At 51.1% G+C, this 26,327-nt stretch overlaps 1 protein-coding gene across 3 annotated transcripts in view; it reads left to right on the top strand.

Annotated features, from left to right (window-relative positions):
- Positions 1-2,180: 2,180 nt before the first annotated feature.
- Positions 2,181-26,327, top strand: part of ALDH5A1 (aldehyde dehydrogenase 5 family member A1) — a 26,293-nt gene continuing 2,146 nt past the window's right edge. The window contains exons 1-10 of one of the 3 annotated variants that reach the window (XR_005838767.1): positions 2,181-2,525; positions 6,245-6,328; positions 7,132-7,302; positions 8,741-8,857; positions 12,305-12,448; positions 13,921-14,064; positions 16,089-16,247; positions 20,412-20,581; positions 22,208-23,659; positions 25,021-25,109. Coding sequence is in view for 2 of the 3 variants with exons in the window: in XM_008693073.2 (XP_008691295.2) it covers positions 2,181-2,525; positions 6,245-6,328; positions 7,132-7,302; positions 8,741-8,857; positions 12,305-12,448; positions 13,921-14,064; positions 16,089-16,247; positions 20,412-20,581; positions 23,601-23,659; positions 25,021-25,226 (1,599 nt within the window). In the remaining variant the exon portion in view is untranslated. Of the gene's footprint in view, positions 2,526-6,244; positions 6,329-7,131; positions 7,303-8,740; positions 8,858-12,304; positions 12,449-13,920; positions 14,065-16,088; positions 16,248-20,411; positions 20,582-22,207; positions 23,960-25,020 lie in introns of those variants that run through there. The other 2 variants (XM_008693073.2, XM_040644926.1) reach the window with 2 other exon arrangements.

Raw genomic sequence — 26,327 nt, 5'->3', positions numbered from 1 at the left:
GTGAGAGACAAGAAAGGAGATCCTGAAACAGTGGAGGGAAACTGTACTCATGCTCAGGCGAGCACACGGAAGAGAAGAATAGCAGAAGACGGGGTGATTTGCGACCCTTAGGTGTCTGCCAAGTTTCCTCTATAAACTTAGCTTAGCCACCTGCAAGCCCCAAAGAAAAGAAGCCCGCAGCTCTCCCTCAATCCAGAGGGCATTGGGCCCAGCTGCTCCTGACTGCTTTGAGGCCAGAGGTCATGAACTAATGTGCTTTGTCTAGCTAACAGGGTGTTTTATAAACTTAGGTCTAATTCTCCCCCTTACTGTAAGTGGGGGAGCTGTTGGAGAAGGGTGGGAGTAGAGATGGAAGTGCCCAGGATAAGGCCAGGTCCCCTAATCTTGTCCTAATAGGCCCAGTGAGCCATCACACCCAGCCAGGCTCTGGGAGGCACTGGGCAGCCTAGGAGCAAGACAGCAACCGGAAGGGAATTGTTCCCACTCTGAAAGGCTTGCAGAGGGCACAAGACCGTCGGAGAGAAGGTGGGGGGGGGGGCAACATCATGACTTTCCCAGGCCTTAGGCACTTTTGCCCTTGTGGGCCCCTTCCTTCATAAAAATTAAGTCAGATTTTACATCTCCACTGGCCTCAGTATTAATATATTTATATTCAATCTAAAAAGTTTTTAATTTTTTAAAAATCGGGAAGTTTTGTGCGCTCCTACAAGTACAAGTACTCCTAGGGAGTGTGTCTATTGGAAAGTCAGCTGGAAAAGGGAGTGGTTCCTTAAGATAAGCCAACTGATTCTGGATGGAGAGAGGCTGCCACAGTTGTCCCAACAGTAGAGCTCCCTCTGGAGGCTGCAGGTGGAAAGACACCAGGTCTCACGCACGAGGCCGCATTCTCCCCTCCAGGACCTCCTCTCCGCCCCCCAGATTCCTTCGGCAGAATAAAGGAAAGAGCGAATCCAGACACACAAAAAGATTAAACTCCGCTGTTCCCACTTCTGCTTGATGTGACTCACTCAGGACCGAGGGACGCCGACTCAGAAAAAAACAGTCGAAATTTAAAGTTACTGCCTCCGCATTTTGCGAATAAGAACCCAACGTCTTAGAGACAGGCTCTGAAAAAGACAGCGAGACTCAACTCAGTAGGAATAGAGAAGCAGAGATACGCATTGATTTAGGATCGCTAGTCTTAGCCTAGGCACGGGCTTCACTCGAACCCAGATTCCGAAGATCGCCCTCCTAAACATATATTTGCATCCTCATTAAAGTTGAGGCTTCCTTCCTGCTTCCAGATTCTTAGGCTCATGTCTACTTGTAATTATACCTCGGTTGATTCAATTCTGACGAATGGTGTCCCATTGACTAGTTGGAGGCCTAACTATCTTAACTAGTGGCTTGTCCTAGGGCAGCTACTAGGACTTTGAACGTTGTGCTGAATTTAATGTAGCAACTCTGCTACGCAATTATTTTATCTCACAACAAACGAAAGAACTTTCTACAAAAAGAGGGAAAAAAGAACTGAGGTTAAGTAATTAGTGGAAGATCACACACAACTTGTTCACAACAGATTCTGCGTTTGGGGCCAAGTCGGTCTCTCTCCGGAAGCACTGTGACACATCAGGGGGACCCCTACTCCCAATGAATGGGGAGAATACGTAGACACACCCAGAAAAACACCCAGGCGGCAGAACACTGCGACACACTCGCCTCGCGCAGGGAACCCTCAGCTCAGATCCCTAGTGCCCAGGAGCTGTGGCGATTAAGAGCGGGGATCATGCCCTTAGCAGCTGGGGCGGACACCACCAGCGCATCCGTGGACCCAGGACAAATTCCAGTGGCGAGGGATGCAGGTTTGGGACCGCGAGGGGGCGTGCGGGGGAGGGAGCTGTAGTCCTGCAGCAGGTGCGGAGCTAAGGAATAATTACAAATGAGCACTCGAGGCTGGTAAGGTGAGGCCCGCAGGTGCATCTCCCGGCGAGCCCTCCCAGGTCTGGCGGAGAACGAAGCGGCACGCCACGAAGGACCGCCAAGGGCGCGGAAGAGGGCGCTGCTCCGCGTCGCCGCCGCTTTCAGTCCGCGTCCCCGCGGCCCCGGCGCGGCCCCGCCGCCGCCTCGCTCCTCCCGCCGCCCCGACCCTTGCACTCGGGCGCGCGCTCGCTTGCCTGCTTCCTGCCGCCTCCTCCCGGGCCATGGCGACCTGTCTGCGGCTGCGGAGCTGCCGGGCCCCGCGCCTCCCGCCGGCGCCTGCGGGCCGCGGCCTGCGCCCCCGCTGTTCAGTGCCCGCCGCGCCCGCGCTCGGCTCGGCGCAGCCCCGCCGCTCTGCCGGGGGCCTGGCGGGCCTGTCCGCGGCGCTGCTGCGCACAGACGGCTTCGTGGGCGGCCGCTGGCTCCCGGCCGCCGCCGTCTTCCCCGTGCACGACCCGGCCAGCGGCGCCGAGCTGGGCTTGGTGGCCGACTGCGGGGTGCCCGAGACCCGCGCCGCGGTGCGCGCCGCCTACGAGGCCTTCTGCAGCTGGAAGGGCGTCTCGGCCAAGGTGAGCGCGTCGGGGCTGCCGGGGTTGCCCCATAGAGAAACCAGCCGCGTCACCTCCCCCTCCCCGATTCACTGGGATTCACCAGGCAGAAAGTCATAGAAACAAGGACAGAGGTGATCCGCAAATAAGTTTGGAGCGTCAGTTTTGTCCCAAGCACTGTATCAGGGGCTAGGGACAGGCACCGCCTCCAGACTGAAGTTGTCCTGTAAGGGAGGCAGAAGCTATACGTTTAGCATGAAATTACGGGCGAGGAGAGGCTGTGGTGAGCAGGTGGAGGGGCCTGACCATGCAGGGCAGATGGGCGCACAGGTGGCTCTGCCTGGCCGCTGCAGTCTTAACACAGGAAGGCTAGTCGGGAAGTCGGGCCTTGTGCAGGGGCTTTCGGCCTTCATAGACATTGCTGTTAACATCTCCTTGGCTTGTAGATGGCCGTCGGCGTACAACCTTCCCTCTGTACCTTTTGGTGTCCTAACCTCTTCTCCTGAAGACACCAATCATACTGGATTAAGACCCACATCTGCTGCCACAGTTAACCTTAACCTCTTTCAAGACCCTGTTCGGAGATACGGGGCGTTAGGACTTCAACCTAAGAATGGAGGGTGGGGGTGGGGCACCATCCTGCCTACACACCTGGGTAGCCTCATTGAGGACAAGAACTGCAAAGATTAAAGGAGGGGAGGGAATTCGGCTGGAGCCAAATTCCTGAGTCAGGAGCATGCCTGACCCATTTGTAGAACAGGCAGGCGGCCAGGGAGGCTCTGGAGGCCGTAGTAACAGGGGAGGAGGGGCTGGATCCAGGGTGGGGGTGTAGCCATCCTAAGGACTGGGGTTTTACCTTGAGGGAGGTGGGGCACCATTCCAGGTTCAAGCAGAGCTGTGATCAGGTTTGCGTTTGGAAAGGGTACCCTGGCCCCAGCCCGGAGAACAAGCTGAAGGAGGGGCCTGTTAGGGGGCTGCTGGCAGTGACTGAGGTGAGAGAGGATGGCGGCTTGAACCAGGGTGCTTTGCAGAGGGGTCTGCTGTGACCGGAGAGTCAGCTGAAGTCCCTGGTGATGTTGGGGTGCCGGAGACAGAGGGGTCAGCCAAGACCCCAGGGCTTCCAGTCAGAGCAACAGGAAGGAAGAAGTAACCACCAGCTGAGATGGGGAACGGGGAGAGAAACTGGGGGTGTTACAGGAGTCTGGAAAGCTCTTCCGGCCCAGTCTTGGCTTCAGGGGTTGTTCGGAGTCCCAGGGCTGGTGCCGGGACGGCTCACGGACACGGTCAGCTTAGGGTCACAGCACCCACCTCACATCCATGCCCCTGGAACGTGAACGCAGCGCCAGCTTGTCCTGCAGGAGCTGGAGTCTTCTCAGAGAACCTTCCTTCTTGGAATTCCGGACGTGTGGAGCGTCTTGCTGAGGAAGTGGGGGGTGCTCAGCTTTCCCAAGGAAGGCAGGTCCACCTCTGCAGCGAGGAGAGCTGGGCTGTAAGGCAGCTCCTCCAGTAGGGATGGCAGCCCTGACCCACCCCTTGACCCACCCCTCTTGCCCCCAGGCCCGTCTCTCCACCCTGCCCCCAGCTGTTTTCTGTTGCTTCCCTAGGCCCATTCACATCTCGCCTCCCCCCTCCCCCATCCTCCGGGTCTAGTGTGCCAGTTGCTTCTGCCATTGAGCCGGTCAGAACGCACAGCCTTCCACTGTCCTCCCTTCCTTGAACTGGGGCATGGGCCCCTACGCCTTGGCTTACCTTTCCCGGTGACATCCCGGAGGCATGGCCTCCCGTTTTTCTTTTCACGTGTTTTAGGACCTCCTGTTTCCCACCTTGTGAACTTCTGGAGGATTTCAGGGGAAACGGGAGCTGAATACTTACACTCTGTGAGCTAATGCATTAGTTAACTGTGGCTGTTGTCACAAATTAACACCAGCTTAGTGACTACGACAACACAACACAAATTTATTCTCTTACTGTTCTGGCGGCCAGAAGTCCCAAATGTGTCGGCAGCTCTGTGCTCCTTCTGGAATTGCCAGGGGCTTCTTTCCCTTCCCAGCGTCTAGAGGCTGTTGCCTCCCTTCAGCCTCTGCTGCCGGTATCAGCTTGTCTGACGTGGACCCTCCTGCCTCCCTCTTAAGTGATCCGGTGATTCCATTGGGCCCACCTGGAAGATTCAGGCGGCCATCCTGGCCCCGGGATCCTTCACGTACTCTCATCTGCAAAATCCCTTTGCTGTGTGAGGGAACGGATTCACAGGTTCCAGGCATTAGGAGGAGCCGTCTCTGAGGCCGTGAGGGCGCCTGCCACAGCTGAGTACTGTGCTGGAGGCTTGCCAGGTGCTTTATCTGGTGCTTTCAGTGGCTCTGAGGTCGAGACTTACCTGGGATCCGGATGAGGAGTGTGGCGGAGGCTTCGAGTCCGCCATCCAGCACGCATCCCTGCTCAGCTGGGACTCAGCCCCGTGCACCGTGAGCCTCCCTGCTGAGTCCTGTGTGCTCACACAGCTCCTCACGAGGACTCTGGGAGTTTCCTGGAGTTGCTGGCACGAGGTTTGAACAACAGAAACATCTCTGCAGGCTCGAAATCCCAAGTCAAGGGCTGGTTCCTTCCGAGGGCTCTGAGGGACGGATCTGTCCCAGACCTCTGTCCTTGACGTGTAGGTGGCTGTCTTTTCCCTGTGTGCCCCCCCCATTTCGTCTTCCCTCTGTGCATTCCTGTTTCTGCATCCCAGGTCCCCCTTTTTGCAAGGATCCCCCCTTTTATATGTTGGAGTAAGGCACACCCTAATTTTAGATTAACAAAACTTTAAAAAAGTTTTAAGTTTATTAAAAATTGAACTTCAGGGGCGCCTGGGTGGCTCAGTCGTTAAGCGTCTGCCTTCGGCTCAGGGCGTGATGGGGCTCCTCCGCTGGGAGCCTGCTTCTTCCTCTCCCACTCCCCCTGTTTGTGTTCCCTCTCTCGCTGGCTGTCTCTATCTCTGTCAAATAAATAAAATCCTTAAAAAAAATTGAACTTCATTGTAACTTGTGTGCCTTGGTCACATCTGTAAAGACCCTGTCTGTCACCGTCTGATGGACTGAGGGCTGGAACTGCAGCATGTCTATTTGGGCCAGACACCATTAACCCATGACACGGGCCGTGCATCCGAGGGTGGCCCGTTGCCTCCCCTGGTCTCCGGTGTTCTGCCTGGACGTCGTGTTTTCCGCCAGCAAGCCGAATCTACTTTGCATTCCCGCAGTTCTCACGCTGTTCTGTGTTCTCCTCTCATCCTCTCTCAGGCAAAGCGTGGGCTCTGTGTGGAGCAGGCCCCGGGCTCAGATCTCTGATTTCTCTCTCCAGGCCAGCCCCCTAGAGCTTAGTCTTCTGTCTCTCCCCCAGAATAAGCAGTGGCCTGGATCATCAGATTCCTCCCTGGTCATGCACCGAGTGAGGAAGGAGCCAGAGCTGTGTGGTGAAGTTACTTGTCTTGTGCTTTTTGACAGAAATCTTTTTCTCTTTTACAACTTATGACTCAGTATACCCCTTTAGACTCACCTTGAAATGGAACCTTCCTTATTGCTTATCAAAGAAAGGTCTGCACACCTGAAACTAACATAATGTTACATATATGTCACTTATGCCTCCGTTTAAAAAAGAAGACCAGTCAGTGTGCGAGAGCGTGAGATGCTCGGGGAGACACACAGCAACCGCTGGAGGACATTGAGGGTTATTTTGTATTTCTATTGCTCTTTTTCTTTCCTTCCCAGGAGAGGAGTTCATTACTTCGGAAATGGTACGGCTTAATGATACAAAATAAGGATGACCTTGCCAAGATAATTACAGCGGAAAGTGTAAGTTCAGGGCCCTAACTTGCTCCCCTAAGAAACTGTCCCGGAATGCTCAGGCTCCAGCCCGGGCCAGCCTGCAGCTAAAGAAAGTGGGAATCCCGTGCCTAACGGTCAGATATCAACTAATTATTGTGCCAGGCCTCACCTTTGCTAGAACAGTTTGTATGTTCTACCCTTGAATAATACACGGGAAACACGGATGGAGCCAGAGCTCATGCTACTAAGAGAAATAAGTCATTCAGAGGAAGACAGATACCGCATGATTTCATTCCTACGTGGGATTTAAGAAACAAAACAAACAAAAAGAGAGACAGCTTCTGACATACGGGGAACAGATTGGTGGTTGCCAGAGGGGAGGTGGGGGTGGGTGGGGGAATAGTAATAATAATAATAATATTGGAGAAACAGATTTTTAGTGGAACTATGTGAATAATGATTTCCCCCATTCCACATTTTCTCTCTGATTGGTGTGGTTGACTTTTTTCACACCTTGTCTGTACATTTAAGAACGTGCCAGAAGTTTCTCCGTAGCTGTAATAAAGGCTTTACAGCAGAGTCCCCACACTGAGGAGATGTCAGAAGGAGAAACAAGTGAGAAGTCGCCCTTCTGGCTTCGGGGATGCAGACAGATTGTGGTCTGGGCTTCTGTCCCCACCTGTCCTTCTGCTTTCTAGGACTCCTGCTGGGTCACGCATTTCTCAACAGCCTTCGGGGTTTTGTAATGGGAGAGTGTCTGCTCCTCGGGCAGCCTGGCAGAGTCACATTTTGTTGTGAGAAGGCAGTGAATGTGTTCTTTTCTGAATCAGGGGAAGCCACTGAAGGAGGCGCAGGGGGAAGTTGTCTATTCCGCCCTTTTCCTGGAGTGGTTTTCAGAGGAAGCCCGCCGCATCTACGGAGACGTCATCTACACCCCCGCACGAGACCGGCGGGCCCTGGTCCTCAAGCAGCCCGTTGGGGTGGCTGCAGTCATCACCCCGGTACGAGGATGGGCAGGATGGGCGAGGTCCCGGGTAGGAGTCGGAGCCGGGACTGGGATGACACCTCCTTCTTCCTTGTGAGGAGGTGTGCTCCCCCCGTGGGCTCCGCCCCCTTCCTGTTTCCCGGTTCCTGTGCGGCAGGCACCGCAGGTGTGTTTCCTGGTTCTGCGCGATGCCCAGGTGTGCGTGGTGATGGGCGTGCCTGTGTTGTAACGCCTGCGGAGGCCGGGCGGCCCACGGCAGGACCCAGGGCTTTTCTGACGGGGCACAAAGGCTTCTTCTAGGCGGTGCCTAGCACGTCGGAAAAGATCTTTCTTTTCTTTTTAAGACTGAAGATATGACACATTTAATGTGCCATGGTGTGGGGCAAATTTTATGCTTAATTTCTGATTATCATCAACAGCAAAGTGTTCGTGTGCTGACCAGCAGGCACTGGGCTGGGGTCTGCAGGTGAAGAGGTTTCCAGATACAGTATTGTGTCTGCCTGGGGGGAGCTGCGGCCCACTGGGGGCATCCGTCGCTCTCCCGGGGACCAGCCTTGCCTGGCTACCGTCCACGACGTCCCACATCAATCCGCTAGGGTGCCAGCTGCTCTCAAGACTGCCGATCTGTCCTGGCTCAGTAGAGGTGCAGCCAGACCCCCCCTAGCCCAGCCTGACTAGGTGTGACTCAAAGCTCACTGCTGACGAGCTGCGTGGGCTGGGGCAAGTTACTTAGCTGCTCTCAGTTTCCCCAAAGTAATGTCCTCATTATTCCCCAGTGTAATAATACCTCAGTGGGTTGGGATGAGGATTTCATTCATTATAATTTAAAAGTGCTTCCTAGCACAGAATAAGCACTAGACAAGGATTTGTCAAAATTAAAAAAAAAAAAAATACTGTTAATATGGATGTGGAGATATCTACAAATATCTATCCATAAATAGAAGGAAGTCATAAATCATCTGCCATTTTCAGAATTACCTTGGCTAGTATTTTCTCCCAAAGGGTCAGCGAACTTTGGCTTTCTGGCCTGATCCAGCCTGCTGTCTATATTTGTAAATAAAGTTTTATTGGGACCCAGCCATGCCCATTCCTGTACACACTGTCTGTGGCTGCGTCCACGCTGGAACCATGGAGTCGTTGGGGCAGAAACCGTACATCCCACAGAGTCTACATATTTACCATCTGGCCCTTTATAGGAAGTTTGCCAACTCCCGGTGTGGGTAATCTTGTACTGTTTCAAATTCTGGCACGGTTTCCTGTCTTTATGGGCCTTTGCCCCAGAGTCCCTCGAGTGGACAGGTGACAGGTGTTCTGAGAGCTCACCTGAGCAGGAGCCAGAGCACCGCTTTGAGAGTCAGATTGGGCAATGGAATTTGTTGACTGACGTCCTGACCTGCCTTGAACTGTGGGGCAGTCCACCCTGTCTCATACTTTCTCTGCTCTTCTGACCCCAGTGGAATTTCCCCAGTGCCATGATCACCCGGAAGGTGGGGGCCGCCCTGGCAGCTGGCTGCACCGTGGTGGTGAAACCCGCCGAACACACACCCTTCTCTGCCCTGGCCCTGGCCGAGGTGAGCACCCCCCCCCGCCCTGTGTTTGTGCACAGCTGACAAAGTCCAAGTGGGGATTATTTATCCAGGGCAGAAAGAAGCCGATCCGAAGCCACCTTCTTTGGCTGCATCTCATGGTGGTTGAGTTGTGTTTTAATTTACTAGCAATTATTTTAAGTCAGATATTTTATTTTTTTAAGTAGGCTCCACACCCAACGTGGAGCCCAACGCGGGGCTCGAACTCACGACCAAGATATCAAGACCTGAGCCAAGATCAAGAGTCATATGCTCAACCGACTGAGCCCCCCAGGTGCCCCTAGGTCAGACATTTTAGAAAAAAACAATGGATGGGGATTTCCTGACATCTGTAGACAATGTATATTTTAAGCTGCCCTAAAAATGGCATCTGTCCGTCACTTTTATTAAGTAGGCAGGCAGACGACTAAAATGTGGGCATTTCTCACATTTAAGGAATCTCTTCTTTACCTCTCCCTCCTCCAGTTCAATCGACATTCAGTCAGGTGTCCCCATTCTTCTGTCTGAAACCCTCCGGTGGCTTCTCATGTCCCTCAGAGTGAAGCCCAGACTTCCTGCAGTGGCCTCCAAGGCCCTATGAGATGCCCCCCCCCCAAACCCCAGTACCCCCCAGCCCTTACCTTACCTGTCACTCTGAAACCCCGTACCCCTCAGCTCCATCCACTCTGGCCCCTGCCGTGCCTCAGACAGGATCAGGCTCACCCCGACTCAGCTCGACACCTGCCTTTTCTTCTTCCAGAAAGTTCCTCCTCAGGCAGGCCCAAATGCCACCTTTCCAGGGAGGCCCCACTGGCCACCCTTTTGGAAAATCACAGCCTCAGACTCCCGTGCTCCTGATCCCTTCTCTGCTTTGTTCTTCTTCCTGTAGCGCTCTGTGCCCCTGACATCGCCTGCTATCTCGCACTAGCACGTAAGCTCCGCGGAGACTTTGGTCTGTTCTGTTCACTGCTGAATGCCAGAGCCTCCTGCGGTGCCTGGACCCAAGAGGCCCTCAGGAAATGTTTGCAGCAGGGAGGGCTTCCGTGCCCTGAGAGCCAGCCTGAGTGTGGGGTCAGTTTCTGGCCTCATTACCTCCATCCTTCCTGGGCCGGGACCTCCCCCTCCTTTGGGTCCCTGCGCTGCTGTCTTTGGCCCTGTGATCAGCTGGAGAAGCTTCCAGAAGGCAGTGGCCGTGTTTGCTGTTCTGGGATCTCGGGGACCGGGTGCGGCTCCAGACCCGGTGACTAGAAGCTCCTGTCCTTCAGGGTACTTCCCCCAACGGCACCTTATTTCAGAGACAAACTGGACAGTTTAGTCCTATGGAAACGTTAACCAAATGGAAGGCTTCTTTTGGCAGAGCTGTTTTAGTTTTCCTTGAAATGATTCTTAAATCTGTGCAACGTGTAAGTGAACTTATTACTAGACCTCTCAGGCGTAGAGTTAGCGGTGTGCTTCCCACAAATTCCAGTGTTCAGAGCCGGTACCGATCTATGACCAGCAGACCACCCCTGGTTACGAAATGTATTTGGAAACACACATCTGTGTTGATCAGAAAGGCTTAGGGCCAAGTTTTTAAAAACCCGTATAAATCTCTTCCAGACTTCGTCAGACTTCAGTTTGGTCTCCTTGTGTCCGTTTGTCAGGAGGCACACGCGGCCAGTTTTCTCTGTTGTCATGACGTTGGCAGGGCTACTGGTCAATGCTGTTCATTTATTTATTTATTTAATTTTTTAAAGGATTTTATTTTTAAGTCATGTCTATACCCAACGTGGGGCTCAAACTCACAACCCTGAGATCAAGAATCACACGCTCTTCCGACTGAGTCACCCAGGCGCCCCTGCTTTTCATTTCTGAAATTAGTTTTTCCTCATATTTCTAATTCTTCCCTGTGTTCCCTTATCTCATTTCCAGAATTTCTCCAGTTCTGATTCATGTTGTTCTTTTGTATCTTGATACAGTTTTTTTCCTTCATAGTAAGTTACCCTTTGATCTGTTCTGTGGGCACGTCTTCCTGGGATGCTTTTGTTGTCCACGAGGATGCCGTCTCTCTTTATTCTCTGATTTTCTTTTCACAATGTTGTATGGGATTTGATTTGGGTATTTTTCGTGGCATTTACTTAATTTTTATATGAAGTTAGTTTTCCTAAACTTGTAGCAGGAGGCCTGGCTCTCCAGCTTCATGGAGTGTCTTTTGTTTCCTCGCTCTGAGATTTCCTGGCCCCAGTCCCTTCCCCGCTGGAACCGAGCCTGCTCCTCCTTTATCGCACGGTTTCCCGGCTGTTCCTCCACGCCCTTCGTCCTCACTGCAGAGGCTCTGCTGTCCTGCTGTTGCACTGGGCAGTCGCAGGGCTGTTCCAGGCCGGCCTGCCCCACGCTCCAGGGGCACCTGTGCGCTGCGTGGGGTTCTCTGGGATCCCTCCATCAGCTTCCTTCGGCGGCTTCTCCTGCAGGTGCCGATGCTCCCAGCTGTCACTGGTGTGTCCGCACCCGCTGGTCCGGCAAAAAAGCAAGTTGCCAAACCCTCCGTTTTCCGAAACTTCAGAGGGAGAGCTGCCTGGCTCCTTACCTCAGTGGTGTGGCCTGTGTGTTTGCTGGAGACGGTGGTCTCTGAAGGGGATACCCGGGCAGTCAGACCTTAAGTCAGCCATGCAGTGTCGTGAAAGACAGCTGCCCCGGGCTCATGCTACATCCAGTCTTGTAAATGTTGTCTCCGGGTCTCTGATGCTTCGGTTGGGCTCTGTCATTGCCCTCTCTGTTTTTACGAGGGGATTCTGCTGTTCCCGCCATCTCCCCAGAATCCCCAGTCAGATTTGTGCAGTGTTCATTGTTAAAGAGATTCAGGAGTTATCCTAATTCCAGATAAGCCAGATCCAAAGAGGGCCGCTGTGGAAGGAGCGTAGGTTTCCGGCCCAGGCAGTGGTGGGTCAGCGTGCTCGCTCCGTTCCTCCCTGGTGTGCGGCATGGACACGACCGCCCCCCCCCCAGGCCTCCTGTTCCTCACCACTGCCCTGGGGGGGTCCCCCGCTGGAAGGCCTGCCCCCACACAGGAGGTGCCCCGAGAGTGCCCCTCCACCCTTTCCCTTTGGTTCTTCTACAGGTGAACCCAAAACTTCTGGAACTCTTCCCTGATTTTTCTTGGGAAAGAAATCCAAGGTTCTTTGTTTGTTTTTTATTTAAACAAAGTGACATTAAAAATTAAATAAATTTAAATAAGTTAAAAGAAAGTGGCATTAAAACTCATGCTATAAAATATTTAAATGTGTGACAACGCGTTTTAGATCGCTTTCGCATGAGTAAGGGTTTGATTTCAGTTCCAAACGTATTCTTATTCTGTCCCCAAAATCAGCTTAGTTTTTTTTTTCCCCCATTACATTTAGGATTAACATATCTACTGTTTTTCTGTTTTTCCAGTTTGATCATTTGCTGCCCCCTGTTTGCTGTTTCTCTCTGTAGCTTGCAAACCAGGCTGGAATTCCCCCAGGCGTGTACAATGTTGTTCCCTGCTCTAGAAAGAAGGCGAAGGAAGTAGGGGAAACGCTTTGTACGGATCCGCTGGTGTCCAAAATATCCTTTACTGGCTCCACAGCGACCGGGAAGGTACGTGACTTAAGTCTCAGAGAAAAGAGACATCAGTCTAATGTTTTCTCTCTATAGAGTATGAAAATACCAGTTCATGTTGATCACCCGTCTTAGGGAGATGTGCACTGGAGGGGTCAGAGGTCTGTGGGATAAGGTAACGTCTGGTCACCGTCGGAGACATTTTGGGTGCGTCTCTTACCGTGACAATACCGAGGCATTGGGGTGGCCAGAGTTCCCGATATTTGCTGCACGTGAAGTGGCTGAAAGCTCCCAGTTGTGTCTCCTCAGTTCTGGAATGCATGTTCCTTTCATAATCTAGAATTAAAGGTTTCAGAAACACACAAATGATGTTCAAATGGACGTCTTAGAACTGAACCAAAATTGTATTTAGTATAAAGGTACAGAAATAGAAAGGTCTTTTTGTTTCCTTAAAAAGCTTTATAATTGTGCATTGAGCTAGCAATTCTATTTCTACAAATATATTCTGAGAGAATAATTGCAGTGTTATTTTGAATAGCAAAGAATTGAAAACCTAAATTTTCCACAGATGGGGGCTGAATAAATATATAGAACAGCTATGCAATGGAATTTTATGCAGGCTTCTAAAGGAATGTTCTAGAAACACGTGCTACCATGAGAGAATCTTCACGTTATAGTGTTACCCTGAAGGAAGAAGGAAGAAGGTGTTATGAACGTGTTAAGATGTTCCAGATATGTAGTTAATTGGGAAGATAAAGCAGGTTATAAAACTGTATAAACCTACCATTCTGTTTTCTTAAAAAAAAAAAAAAAAAAAAGTACATCCGTATGAACCTGTGTGTGTGGCCAAATTCTGGATCAAAATACTTTAAAATTTTATTGGTGGTAAGCTAAGGGTGTGGGATTCTAGGTGATTTTATTATCTTCCCTATATTATGATTAAGCCTATTATATAATTTTTGATAGGTAATACACTTACATGGTTCAAGAAGCAAGACAGTATAAACATGCTTACATTCAGGGGCGCCTGAGTAGCTCAGTTGTTAAGCGTCTGCCTTTGGCTCAGGGCGTGATCCCAGGGTCCTGGGATCGAGCCCCACGTCAGGCTCCGTGCTTCTTCCTCTCCCACTCCCCCTGCTTGTGTTCCCTCTCTCACTGCCTCTGTCTCTGTCAAATAAATAAATAATCTTAAAAAAAAAAAAACCCCAAACCAAAAAAAACATGCTTACGTTCAGAAGGCTCAGCCCTGCCCCTGACTCCCTCCCTCCTGTCCATAACTACTTTTAATTTCTTGTAACCTTCCCACTGTGTCTTTATCATATACAAACACATGTCCTTATTTCCTCCTGTTCTCACGAAAACTGTCATCCCAGAGACCCTGCTGTGCACCTGGCTCTTCCCTGCTGGGTCGGTGTTTGAAACGAAGGCCTACCAGTGCGGGTAGCTGGGCAGTCGGGTGGCTGGGTGGTCATCTTCACCCAGCGCTCACAGCGTCTGTCCTCCGCCCGCAGATACTGCTGCATCACGCCGCAGGCTCGGTGAAAAGGGTCTCCATGGAGCTGGGCGGCCACGCCCCCTTCATCGTCTTTGACAGCGCCAACGTGGACCAGGCTGTAGCAGGGGCCATGGCGTCCAAATTCAGGAACTCTGGACAGGTGAGTCCTGCAGCGTGGGACTGTGTGTGTGTTTTACGAAGGTCTTACCACCTAACTCACCCCCGGGAAGGAAACTTGTAGGTTCCTTCCATCATTCTCTCTTTACTCACTTTCAGCCAATATTTAGTGAGGGCCCTCTTTGCCAGCGACTGTTCTGAGTTCAGAGGGTCCAAAGGGAAATAAGGTGTAATCCTTGGCTTTGAGGAATTTCCTGAACAGCAGATGTTTTTTAATCAGATTGTTCTCTTCATCTTCCTACTCTTTGAATCTGGTTATTTTCATAGTTTTCCCTCATTGGGATTTTCTCTACCAAACAAGGTAAAATCATCTCCTCAGACACAAAACAGCCCAAACACCTAGGGTCTGAGGCCCACAGTCTTAAGGAAAAGAAGGTAGGAAATGTTGAGACTGTTCTTGAAAAACTCAAAATGCCATTGCCTGAGTCTCACTGTCCCTGAGACGGAGGTGGCTTGATAGGCACACGGAACAGTGTGCCCGGGGGTGTCCAGGTTGTCATCGGGAGAGTGGCGGCTCGAGTTCACACCTCCGTAGGAAATCCTGGCTGAGCACATCTGGCATGACCTTCAAAGTGACCTGATAGAGACCTCGCCTCTTACAGATGAGGAAATGGAACTCTGGAGAGACTGGCTGACTTGAAGTCCTAGATCTTGGATCGCAGTCCAGACTCAGTGGGCTGAGGGTCCCGTCTCCCAGTTTCTCTCCAAGCTGTTGCCAGGAACCTGGCTTCTTACAAAATATTCTTAAGTACTTTGTCTCAGAGTACCATCAATAAGTGGTTTTAAATGCATTCCAGAGACAGAATAAAAACTCCTGAAAGGTTATATTGTGAAAAAAAAGGTGAAATGTTATGTAGTACTCCGTATCAAGTAGTTTTCATCCTTGTATTGACCTTCAGTAATTAATTTTTCCCCTTTCATATAACCTTAAATAAGCTTGGTTGTTTCAGAAATACCTGTGTTTCCTTTTAGGAACATAAAATGCTAATGGGTGTAACCTTCAGAGTCACACTCATAAAGCTACAACTTTGAGGTATGTTGCTTGAAGCCAATAAAAATGCATAGGACACAAAATTATATCTATATCTGTATGTTTCTATTTACCTATAGTTTCTACTAGAAAAATACACGGTTAAGAAAAAAGACAAGAAGAAAATCTGTCAGTGATAATGGCATTTCCTATAATATGGTTATATCTGATAACTCAAAAATGCTAGGTCTAGGAGCGCCCGGGTGGCTCATTTGGTTGAGTGGCCAGCTCTTGATTTCAGCTCAGGTCATGATCTCAGGCTCCTGGGATCGAGTCCCATGTCGGACTCTGTGCTCAGCAGGGAGTCCGCTTGAGGATTTTTTTTCTCTCTCCCTCTGTCTCTCCCCCTGCTCACACACACTCTCTCTCTAAAGTAAATACATCTTCAAATATATATATATAGGTTTAATTAGAAGAAAAATAAACAAGGGTCTTTTCAATAATTTAGGCTGACATGGAAGAATGGTCTTGTGCCCACGTTCAGTGTCAGATTCAGCCAAACACTGAACAGTGTAATTAATAAGCTAATGGGTAGAAGTCAGCCTCTGACCGCCTTCCACCTCCTGCCCCTGCTCCGTGGCTGCGGCCTCACTGCCTCCATGCAGTTACCGGTTTGCTGTGCTCTTTTTTCCCTTCCCCGTTTGTTTCCTAGTGGCTTACTTAAGCCATTGGAAACAGCTTGGGTCAGGTGGCTGACTTTCTCGCCGAGATACTTGTGCCTGCTTACTTGTCTGACCACAGTGCGTGGCAGACACGCAGAAGGTCGGAGAGGAAAGCACACTCACTCAGTGTGTTCATCTTCAGGGCCCCACCCCCTTGGAATGTGGCGGGCTGGACACAGGGCGAGACCCACCTGGGGAAGTGTTTTCATATTCAGAGACGGAGCAGCAGTCACGTGTTTATTGGTTGGGTCAACAGCTTCTGCCTAACTGTCCTGTGAATCTGGTTGTTTTTTGTTTTTTTTTTTTCATGTCTAGACTTGCGTTTGCTCGAACCGTTTCTTGGTGCAAAGGGGGATCCACGATTCCTTCGTGAAGAAATTTGCTGAGGCAATCAAAACAAAGCTGCGTGTGGGTAATGGATTTGAAGAGAGGACTACTCAAGGCCCATTAATTGATGAAAAGGCGGTAGAAAAGGTAAGTTTGTTTGATTTGTTTTGTTGAAGTAAATTTCATGGTTTCGATATCAAAGGCTTAACTAGCAGAAAACACTTTGTAAGGTGCCCGGCAGGACTGCTTTGGAAACAATGGAAAAATCAGGGAAAAGTGAATTTCTGCCCATACGTATAAATCAAGTGGCATCATCTGGCCATAAGCTTTCCCGGTTTTGTTATCGCACTGAGTGCCCATGAGGTCTGTCACTTTAGATCTTCTATTGCCCTCCCTAAATTTTCTCTGAGAGTGGTGATAATTCTATCCCCGACCGCCTCAGGAATTAGGATCCTGAAAGACAAAGTTCTTTGATTTTTTGAGCACCCAAAAGGGAAGGAAGAGTGGTTTTGTTTCTGAAATCATATATGTTTCAGCTGAAATGCTGGCTTCCATTGACCAAAAGTAAAACAAAACAAAAAAACCCTTTCAGAAGAATCCTTGACAAAAGCATCCTGGTAGGGAGATACGGAATAGCAGAAGCCACGCCCAGGATTTCCAGATGGCGGGAAGGGGAAATTGCTTTTTTTAATTAATTAATTAATTAATTTTTTAAAAGGTTTTATTTATTTATTCATTCGACAGAAATAGAGACAGCCAGCGAGAGAGGGAACACAAGCAGGGGGAGTGGGAGAGGAAGAAGCAGGCTCATAGCGGAGGAGCCCGATGTGGGGTTCGATCCCACAACGCTGGGATCACGCCCTGAGCCGAAGGCAGATGCTTAACCGCTGTGCCACCCAGGCGCCCCGGGAAATTGCTTTTAGGAAGGATCTCTTTGTTCATAGAAAGTCACAGTCTAGATAGACCACTAGCTAAGTGAGACTTTTGTCCTCTTGTTTTAAAACATAATCCTTTTTAATGAAGAAGATGTGGTATATATACAATGGAATGTTAAAAAAGAATGAAATCTTGCATTTGCAATAACATGGATGGATCTAGAGAGTATAATGTGAAGTACGTCAGTCAGAGAAAGACAGATACCATATGATTCCACTCATGTCTCATGCGGAATTTAAGAAACAAAGAAAAACACAACAAAAAAATCAGACCCTTAGCTAGAGAGAACTAGCTGGTGGTCAGCAGAGGGGAGAAGTAGCTGAAGGGGATGAGGAGAGCACTGATGGCGATGTGTACTGAGTAACGTGCAGACTTGTGCCCCTGAAACCAAGGTGGCACTGCATGTCAGCCGTACCGGAACTGAATAAATAAAGGGGGAAAAAAGCGTAACCCTTTTTAGAGTTGCTTACAAGGAACTTTCTTATAATATGAACATCCAAAACAAAAAACAAAAAACATACACATCCAGTGTGTTCCTTAGATAAGTCTCTCCTGGTGGGAAGGATTTTAGTGGAGTCATTTAAAGCAGACAGAAGTTGGAGGCTGGATTGTGTGTGGGGAAAGAAGGGTGACACAGCCAGCCTCCTGGGTGTCACCTGAGGAACCAAAATTAAATTAGGGCCAGGTCAGCACCCAGCTGGAATGCACAGTCTGCCTGCTGTTCATGGGCCGCCTGAGGACCAAGCCCCCCAGGGCTGCCTGGATTCAGTGGGCAGTCAGGTCAGCTGAACCCACGTCTGTGGCCTCGGCCAGTGGGAGTGAAGGGAAGCATCGTGGTTTGACAGAACTCTGTAGTTACTGCCTCGACATTGCCCTCACAGAGGACATGCATTAAAGTGTCCTTTGGTACCACCAGCACTTTTGAGGGGACTTTGGACCCTGTGACTTGATCGGCCAGGGGAGACCATTTGGGTCTGTACTAGCTGTGGTTCAGGGCCCAGAGGGCTGGTTCTCAACCCACTCTGTGCCTTTCACAGCTACAGATGCCTGGGTCCTACCCTAGGAGATTGGGTGTGAGTAGGGCCTCGGCACTGGTATATTTTTTTTTCTTTTTTAAGTGCCCCAGCTCTTGGTAATTTGGCAGCCTGGGAGACCACTGTCCTAGAGATTTTGTTATTTTTGCCAAAGTGAAGTGCAAACATTGCCCTCTAGAGGGCGCTGTTTCCTAGCACCTCAAGCAAGGACAGGTGGAGGGTTTCCTTTTTTGGAGGGTTTAGAGAAACCACCTCCTCTGAAAAAATCCATTGTGTTGGCTTTAGTACACATACAGTCACAGGGTAAATTCCAGGGAAGAAAACTGCACATGACATTTAATATGACCAGAAAAGGGCAGAGTATATATTCTATTTGGGGGCAAAGAAGTGGGCCTTGTTAAATATGTTAAATGTAATTATTTGCAGAGATATTAATCATAGGAAGTAAGCCATTGTGGCTGATGGGGATTTGTTGCAGACACTGGACTCCGCACACGGTAGGGGCAAGGGTTTAAAGAGGGTGGGTCTGGATGGTAGAATGCGCCCAAGCCTGTATTTACCTTTCCTGAAGTCCCATAGAATATTCTGCTGAGAATGGGAGGAGTGGGGACAGCTCCAGTGAACCAAAGGTCATGGAGAACTTCTGAAGGCAGAAGGGATGGCGTTAACAGAAAAGTCAGTGCAGACAAGGTGTGCCCAGGGGAAGCCTGCAGAGGAAGTGGGTGCCATTTTTTAGGGTGGGCTTATCTAGAAGTGGCTGGGGCAGTAAGAATGGGAGTAGGGGAGACATAGTGCCACTGGTTATACTTTTGCACAGTTTTCTGGGTCATTTCTACACCACTCCTCCTCGCAAGCACCACCGGTACACGTAGGACAGTAGAAGCGTCTGGTCTGGGCAGGAAATACAGCAGCCAACCCAGGTGGGCTCCAGCTTCAAGAATGAGGGTGTGCCGGAGTCGGACTTCCCTGCCTTTGCCCCTTGGGGAAGGGGGCTGTCCTTAAAGTGAAGCCTGTCAAATCAGAATAAACCCAAGCATGCTGTTGTCCCTCTTGTTCAGGAGAGAGACTGGAAACTGGAAAGGTCACCGATGTCACCCACTTAAATGAACCAACCCAGTCCTTCGTGAGGAAGGTGAACAACCAGGAATCGTGACACCTTTAGGGCAAACCCTCAGCACGTAAGAGGAACAGTCGACCCTCAAGGAAGAAGATGAGTTTGGGGACAGAAAGGAATTTTCTGAGAATCAAACAGCGTTCTCCATGTGTTTTGAGCAGATAATGCATCTACAAAACAAAAGCAGGTTCTGTGAAAATGAGGCAATGAGAACGAGAAGTTTCTAGAAATTAAACGCATGATGGTCAAATCTTTTTAAAAAATCAGTAGATGAAGATGGAAGACAAAGTCAAGGAGTGCTCTTAGAATTTCAAGCAAAGGACAGATGAAAACTATGACAGAAATTTTAAAAGAAATCAATTAATCTGAGGCGAGGGGATATCCATTTTAGCGACAGGCGCTCCAGAAAGAACTGAGAGGGAAGCAGTAGCATTATCAAATAAATAACATGAAAACTAAGAGCCAGGGGAAACGATTCTTCAGATGGAAAGACTTTATCAGCCACCTAGTGGAATGAAAGGAAAAAACCCCAGATACATTCTGCTAAAACATTGGAATGTCAGCAACATAGAACAAGGTCCTAAACGCTTCCAGAGACGGGGGGCGGGGGGGGACAGCTGCCCACCAAGGAGTGAGAACTATCTTTGAACATGACTTTCATCAACACTAGAAATAGAGATGTGTACTCAGAGTTCTGAAGCGAAATGATTAGATCACCATTCCGTCACCAGCCAACACAAGACAAGACATCAGACAGGCATTGTCGGAAAACTCAGGAAGTACGCATTTTCAGGGTCCCTCCTCAAAACAACCACTTGACGAGAATGTAATAGAACAGAATGAAAGCCAAGAGGACAACATGGCGCCCAGGAACCTGGAGCTAACTCAAGAGTGCAAAGAACAACTCCCAGGAACACTGCAGAGTGTCAGGCCCAGAAGGACGTCAGGCCATACTAGACCCTTCAGCAAATCATAGGATCAAACAGTGGAAAATCTAAGAGCAGGGGAGGGTGGCATTGCACATGCCACGTGCCCTCTTCCTGCCTCTGTGTCTCTGCATATTTGTTTTTTTCTACCTGGAAGGAAGCAGGGCACATCGTTCTCAACCTATTTTTTTAAAAAAGAAAGAAAACCGTTTTCTGCAGATTTAACATTCTAAGAGATTGTATCATCTCCACAGTGTCTTCAAGCCAGCTTTCCCGGGCTCCTCTTTTTCTCTTCACGCAGGTAGAGAAACACGTGAGTGACGCGATTTCCAAAGGGGCCACCGTTGTGACCGGCGGGAAGCGACACCAACTTGGAAGAAATTTCTTTGAGCCCACCCTGCTCAGCAATGTCACCAGGGACATGCTCTGTTCTCACGAAGAGACGTTTGGGCCTCTGGCGCCAGTTATCAAGTAAGATCGTGGCTGGTGGGAAGACGGGAGGGGATTAGGGCGGAAGAAGGACACCTGGAGAGGAACGCAGTTTGAGGCTGTTTCGAGGCCCTGGGGGTGGGAGGATGGGCTGCAGAGACAGGGCTGTGTTGTGTCAGCCAACATCGTTCTAAAAAAAATGTGTTTTTATCATTGCCTATTTAGACCCCTAAATTCACCAGATTCTTTCCTTTGCCTGCTTACGTCTTGCTTTTGGCTGAAGTCCATTTTCTTCTCAGTGGAGCACATCCTCGAAGAGTTCTTTCAAGGGAGTCAGTGGGAAGTGAACTTGCTGGGTTCTTAGGTGACGTTTTATCTCACTTTCAGAGGTCAGTAATAATTCACCTGGATAGAATTCTAGGTTCGGCTGTGAAGTGCTGTGAAGACAGCACTCATTGTCTACTTATTTCCGGGGTTGTTACTGAGAAAGCTGGTGTCTGGCTTTTGCTCCGTTTTCTCTTGGAAGCTGTTAGGATCTCTCACGGTCTTCGACATTCTGAAGTCTCACTGCTGGGGCCCATCAGGAGCACCTCCAGACTGCGGTCCTAACGTCTTCCTTTAATATCCGAGGTGTCTGTCTAGCCCTGGGAAATCCTTGGTCATTGTTTCTCCAGATATTTCTCTCCCCTCCATTCTTTAACGGCCTTCTAGGAGGTCTGTGATAGTGACACGTCCGCGTCACCCCCGTTTCTCTTCACGCCTGTTCATTGCACGTCTTCATCCATGCCCGATGCCTCCTGAGACACTCGGCCCCTCCACCTGCCAGCCGAGGCATCCGTTCCTCAGATACGCTCCTTCGTTACTCTGACATCCCTGATGTCTCCAGTTCGTCCTTCCCAGTAATGGATTCTTCCTGCTTCAGTATTCTCCCTTATGTTGCTGGGGATGCTTATCCGCGTCTTCCATTTTATTCTGTTCCTCTGTTTCCGCCTCCCATGGTGTGGGTTGTTCTGTGCGTCATCCTTCTCCCCCTCAGAGCCTCAGGTGTCGTGTTGTTTTCTCTGTGAACTCGTGACTGGTAGTGTCTGCCTTGGAGTTGGGGTAAAAAGCTTAGACCTTAGTCTGGGCTGCTTCTGATACATTTGAGCCTCAGGAAGGAAGCCTCTAGTATGAAAATCCAGTCTCCACACGACTGCCCGTGCCCCAGGTATTTTTGGGTTCCTGGGGTATTTTGTGGTTACCTCTGGAGTAACGAGAGGGGTTCGAGGGAAGAGGCCTCTGGTTCATGCTGTTGTCTACACTCGTTTGGGGTGACTCACCAGGCCAGCTGGGCTCGAGCTCTGCCTGGGCCCCACTACCCTGAGCTGGCCCTGCTGCTTTTCTGCCTATAGCCACGTACCAGGTCCAGGGACCCAGGGCTGTAGGCAACGGCACCTGAATTTGCAGGCACAGTGGGGGAGGTGCAGCCCTTCCCCCCTCCCCCCGCAGGCTCCTTAGCGCTCCTGCCCTTCCCACCTCTCCATGGGTGGCCCCTAAGTCTCTACCACTTGAGGCCATCATGCCCTCAGGATGCAGCCACCTTCTTCGCCTCCAGAAGCGTCTTGTGTTTTTGGTGTTAGTTGCTGAATGAGGGTTTTTATGCTACGATTCTCCTTCTCTCTCCTCCAGCGTCTCCAGTGCCAGGTTCCCAGGGAGAGCCGGCCCCTGGTGCTACCCGCACCACCTTGTCTGGGACGGAAGTCTTCTTATCATATACCTTCCTGGCCTTGTTACCATCTTGCCAATGAAGTTTACATATTAATCCACCACTGGGGAAATGGACCATTTGAAGAACTTCCATCTTCTTTGTCTTAATAAAATTTTTTTTTACCTAGAATGTGAACTTGACATTTTCAAGGAGCCTGGAGGAAGCGGTCAGTGGTGAGGAATGCAGGCTTTGGAGTTGAACTGGGTGTAGATTCAGGCTTTGCTGCTTCCTACCTGCGTAGCCTTGGACGAATTCAGTTCTATGAGTCCCGGGGTCCTTGCTTCTCGGAATAGTGACACGGTTCAGTTATGTGATGTGCGTAAAGCACTTAGCACGGTGCCTGATAGCTTTATGGTGGTTGTTCCGTAACTAGAGAGTTAGGTCGGGGATGGGGACAAGCTGTTCCCAGCGAGCTCTGGTCTTGCCACACCTGTCCTCCAGGCACAGAGTGGTGGGAGCACAGCTCCAGAGTTGGCAGGAAGGTGAGGATCCTCAGGGATGCCACAGTTGGTGATGCGATGACCATTTCTGACAGGGGTGGGAACATCAGCCGTGCACTATTAGTCTGTTCTCCAGCGGGCAGAACAGCCTGCTGTCTGTCTTCAGGTCTACGAGTCTAGGAGACACCGCTGCTCGTCCTCAGGACAAGCGATCCTCCTGGGGCTCCTCCTTGATCCCCCAGAGCGGTCTTCTCTCCCCCGCTTGCTCTTGTATGGACGGGGGGGCAAGGCGACCCCGCAGGCTCTGCCTGGCGCCATCAGAGAGATGGCCAGCGCCCACTGCCAGCAGGTCTCTGGACTTCAGAAGGGGGGGCGCTGCGAGCCCTCCACCCCAGAAGATGCGTCTCAGATCTTGTTCCAGAAATAAAGTGATAAAGCTGGGAGGGACTGCACAGGGCTTTGGAACGACCATGCCTCATTTCCGGCAGGAGCGGGCCTGCAGCGCTGCCCGCGCAGACCCCCGGCCCTGGCCTCCTCTGGATGTGTTCCTACCACATTACGCCCGCTCCTCAAGTGGCTGCTGACTGTTACACAGTCCCCGTAGGGTAGCAGAGCAGCCGTCCTTTCTGAAGGTCCTTGGTTGGACATTCTGGAGGCGCTGTGTTTCCCTGCGGCCAGCCTGCTTGCTCTTGGAAGACAGGAGCCAGCGTGTGTGGGGCGGTGGGCCGTTTTCTTCTGTACCCTGTCCTGGGGTCTTGGTGCAAAGCTGCCATGTTCCCTTTGCCATTATGCGAGAAACCCGTCGGGAGAGAAGACAGCTGGCCCCCCTCACTGCCCCCGCAGATCCTGCTGACCACGCATTTCCCTTCGGCAGGTTCGACACAGAGGAGGAGGCCGTGGCGATCGCTAATGCGGCCGACGTGGGGCTGGCAGGTAGGCGTCCTTGCTCGGCACGATGCTCACCATTTCTCAAGCTGGTGCTGGGCTAGCCTTTGAAACGTCACCCTGGGTCTTGAGAAGGATTCGCCGTTGGGGTGTGTGTTTTGTTACTTTCCGGGGCACAGGTGGGTTCGTGCAAGTTCACGGTCTGCTGCCTGGTCCTTCTGCCTTGGGGAACTCCCTGGCGAGAGCGGAGGGAGCTCAGGAGAAGAGGTGGGGCAGGTTGTGGGTGGAAAGTCACACATCCCACAAGTCCCATGTGCTCAGAGGCTGGATGCCTGCAAATCCCAAGTCTTTTTTCTTCCACTCTACCTGGCTCCAGGCAGCCTGAACCTGACTGAGGACAGCAGCAGAGCATCAGGGACGGTGAACGAGGCAATGGGCATGTGTGCAGACAGCCTGAGTGGCCACTGTCCTTTTAGTTTGGAGATGGTCAGGGCGGCCGCAACATGTGCCCCGTTATCCTGACATCATTAGATGTGCACACATGCACCCAACAAATCGATGTTCAGGGTCCACAGTGAGGGGGGTGCTGAGGAAGATACGAAGACAGAGCTATGGCTCCGCAGAAGCTGCTTCTCCAGGTGTAGGAGAAATATTTATAACAAGAGGAAGGACGTGCATACCGTGGAGGCCCTTCCCCCACGCCGCCTACAGAGTTATCCTAAGGCTCGGGTGAGAGGTGTGTAGGAGAGCCTCTGGGACGCCACTCCGTGCTCCTTCCCTTTGTGATGGGACGAGGGGAACTGTACCCTGCATTAGGTCATCAGTGATGGGCGGCATTCTGATTATGCAGAGATGGGAGGAGAGAGATTCTGGGCGGAGGGGACCAAGGGAGTTAAGGAAGTAAGAAAGGACAAGGACAGTTTGGTCACGGGGTTTGGGGAGGATGGTTGGTGATTGGTGTGATGGAAGGTAATGCTGAAAATGTTGCCCGAGTCCACACTGGGGAGGGTTTGAGTACCCAGAAGAATTTAACCTTATTTTGTAAACAGCAAGGAGTCATCAGAAGGGTGGGGCAAATGTAGCACGAGGACAGTCCCACAGAGGTGTCAGGTGTGCGGGAGAGACTGGGCAAGGGAAGGCAGGATCTGGGGAGGTTATGCTGCGTTCCTGGTGGGGGGGGGGAGCAAGCCCCGTGAGACTGGAACAGAAGCAGAACGATGATGTCCTGTGGGTCTGAGATGAAAACACAGACAGGACCAGCTTGGAGGGATGAGACAGACAGGGGTGGGAGCAGGGAGGATTCCAGCCCCATGACGAGACACACAGTTGCCAGAGGCGTCCTTGGCTTTAGACGTGATGTCTTTAGCGACTGTCCTACATGCCACATGTGTCCCTTATCCCCATGACAGGTTATTTCTACTCTCAAGACCCGGCGCAGATCTGGAGGGTAGCAGAGCGGCTGGAGGTCGGCATGGTTGGCGTCAACGAAGGACTGATCTCCTCTGTGGAGTGCCCTTTCGGTGGCGTGAAGCAGTCTGGCCTCGGGCGAGAGGGCTCCAAGTATGGCATTGATGAGTATCTGGAACTCAAATACGTGTGTTTCGGAGGCTTGTAGGGTTCGTTAGTTCTTTAGAAAATAAAAAAGGAAGCTTACCTGCATATATGGGGACATGCCATCCATTATTTTAAGTGAGCGTATAGGTTATTGGAATTAGGAATTTTTAGAAACTCATCCCGTGCTCACAATCTCTAGCAGAAGTGAATCCCACCCCTCCCCTCACCTGACTAGGGACCAGTAGATGCCACGTGCCTGTGGCTGCAGACTCCCCGGGAACCAGGACTGTGTTCACGGAGCAGAGCCCCGGGACCCCAGCACGGCCCCTTGTGCCTCAGAGCACGCCGCCGCGTGAGGCCACGGGGGTCCTGTCGCAAAGGCTCCGACACTGCCTGGGCGGCACAGCCATCTGTCCTGCAGCTCCGAGCTCCGACCAGAGGCCTGCAGGGAGCAGCCCTGAACACGACGGGCAGGCTGGCCAGGGGTGGACACACCACCCCGGCGATCTGCCTGCTCACCGACGCAGACCCTGCTGCGTGTTCAGCGGTGTTGCCACATGGGCTGAAGGGGCACTTCTGCCTTTTTCTGGACCTTTTTAGGTTTATTTATTTTTTGGTAGTCTACACCCAACATGGGGCTCGAACTCAGGACCCTGAGATCAAGAGTTGCGTGCTCCCCCGACTGAGCCAGCCAGGCGGCCCTGGACCATTTTTTAAGTTGAAGGCTTCATCATCCTAAATTTACTCCTTAAAGATGATGTTTTCATTTCTGTCCTGCGTTCCATTTCACTTTGTTTCCTTGAGGAAACGAGCCCACGCATAAAGCACAGCCCCTCGCCTTGTGAGCTGGCGGAAGGGAAGGTGTACACAGGAAGGCACGGCTCGGCGGCTCCTTCCCCCCCAGTAGCTTTGTTCCCAAAGACGTGCCATTCAGCACCCCCGTTCCTCCCGCAGACTGGAGATTCCGTGTATGCCTTACTGGCTCGACGGGCTGTTGTGAGCCTGGCAGAAAGTGAAATATTTGCCCAAAAAAAGAAAATTTGGCGTAAGTACAGGAGCCATTAATATTAGTAACAGCCCAGCCCCCCTTGGCCATCCAGCTGTGGCTTTGCCAAGATGAGGACGGCTGGTGCCCACCTGCTCTCGTACCTGAGACGAAGTG

This window comes from Ursus maritimus, unplaced genomic scaffold (genome assembly GCF_017311325.1).
Source record: "Ursus maritimus isolate PB19 unplaced genomic scaffold, ASM1731132v1 scaffold_30, whole genome shotgun sequence".
In the NCBI taxonomy this organism is placed as follows: domain Eukaryota; kingdom Metazoa; phylum Chordata; class Mammalia; order Carnivora; family Ursidae; genus Ursus; species Ursus maritimus.
This window is presented reverse-complemented; position numbering and strand designations above follow the sequence as displayed.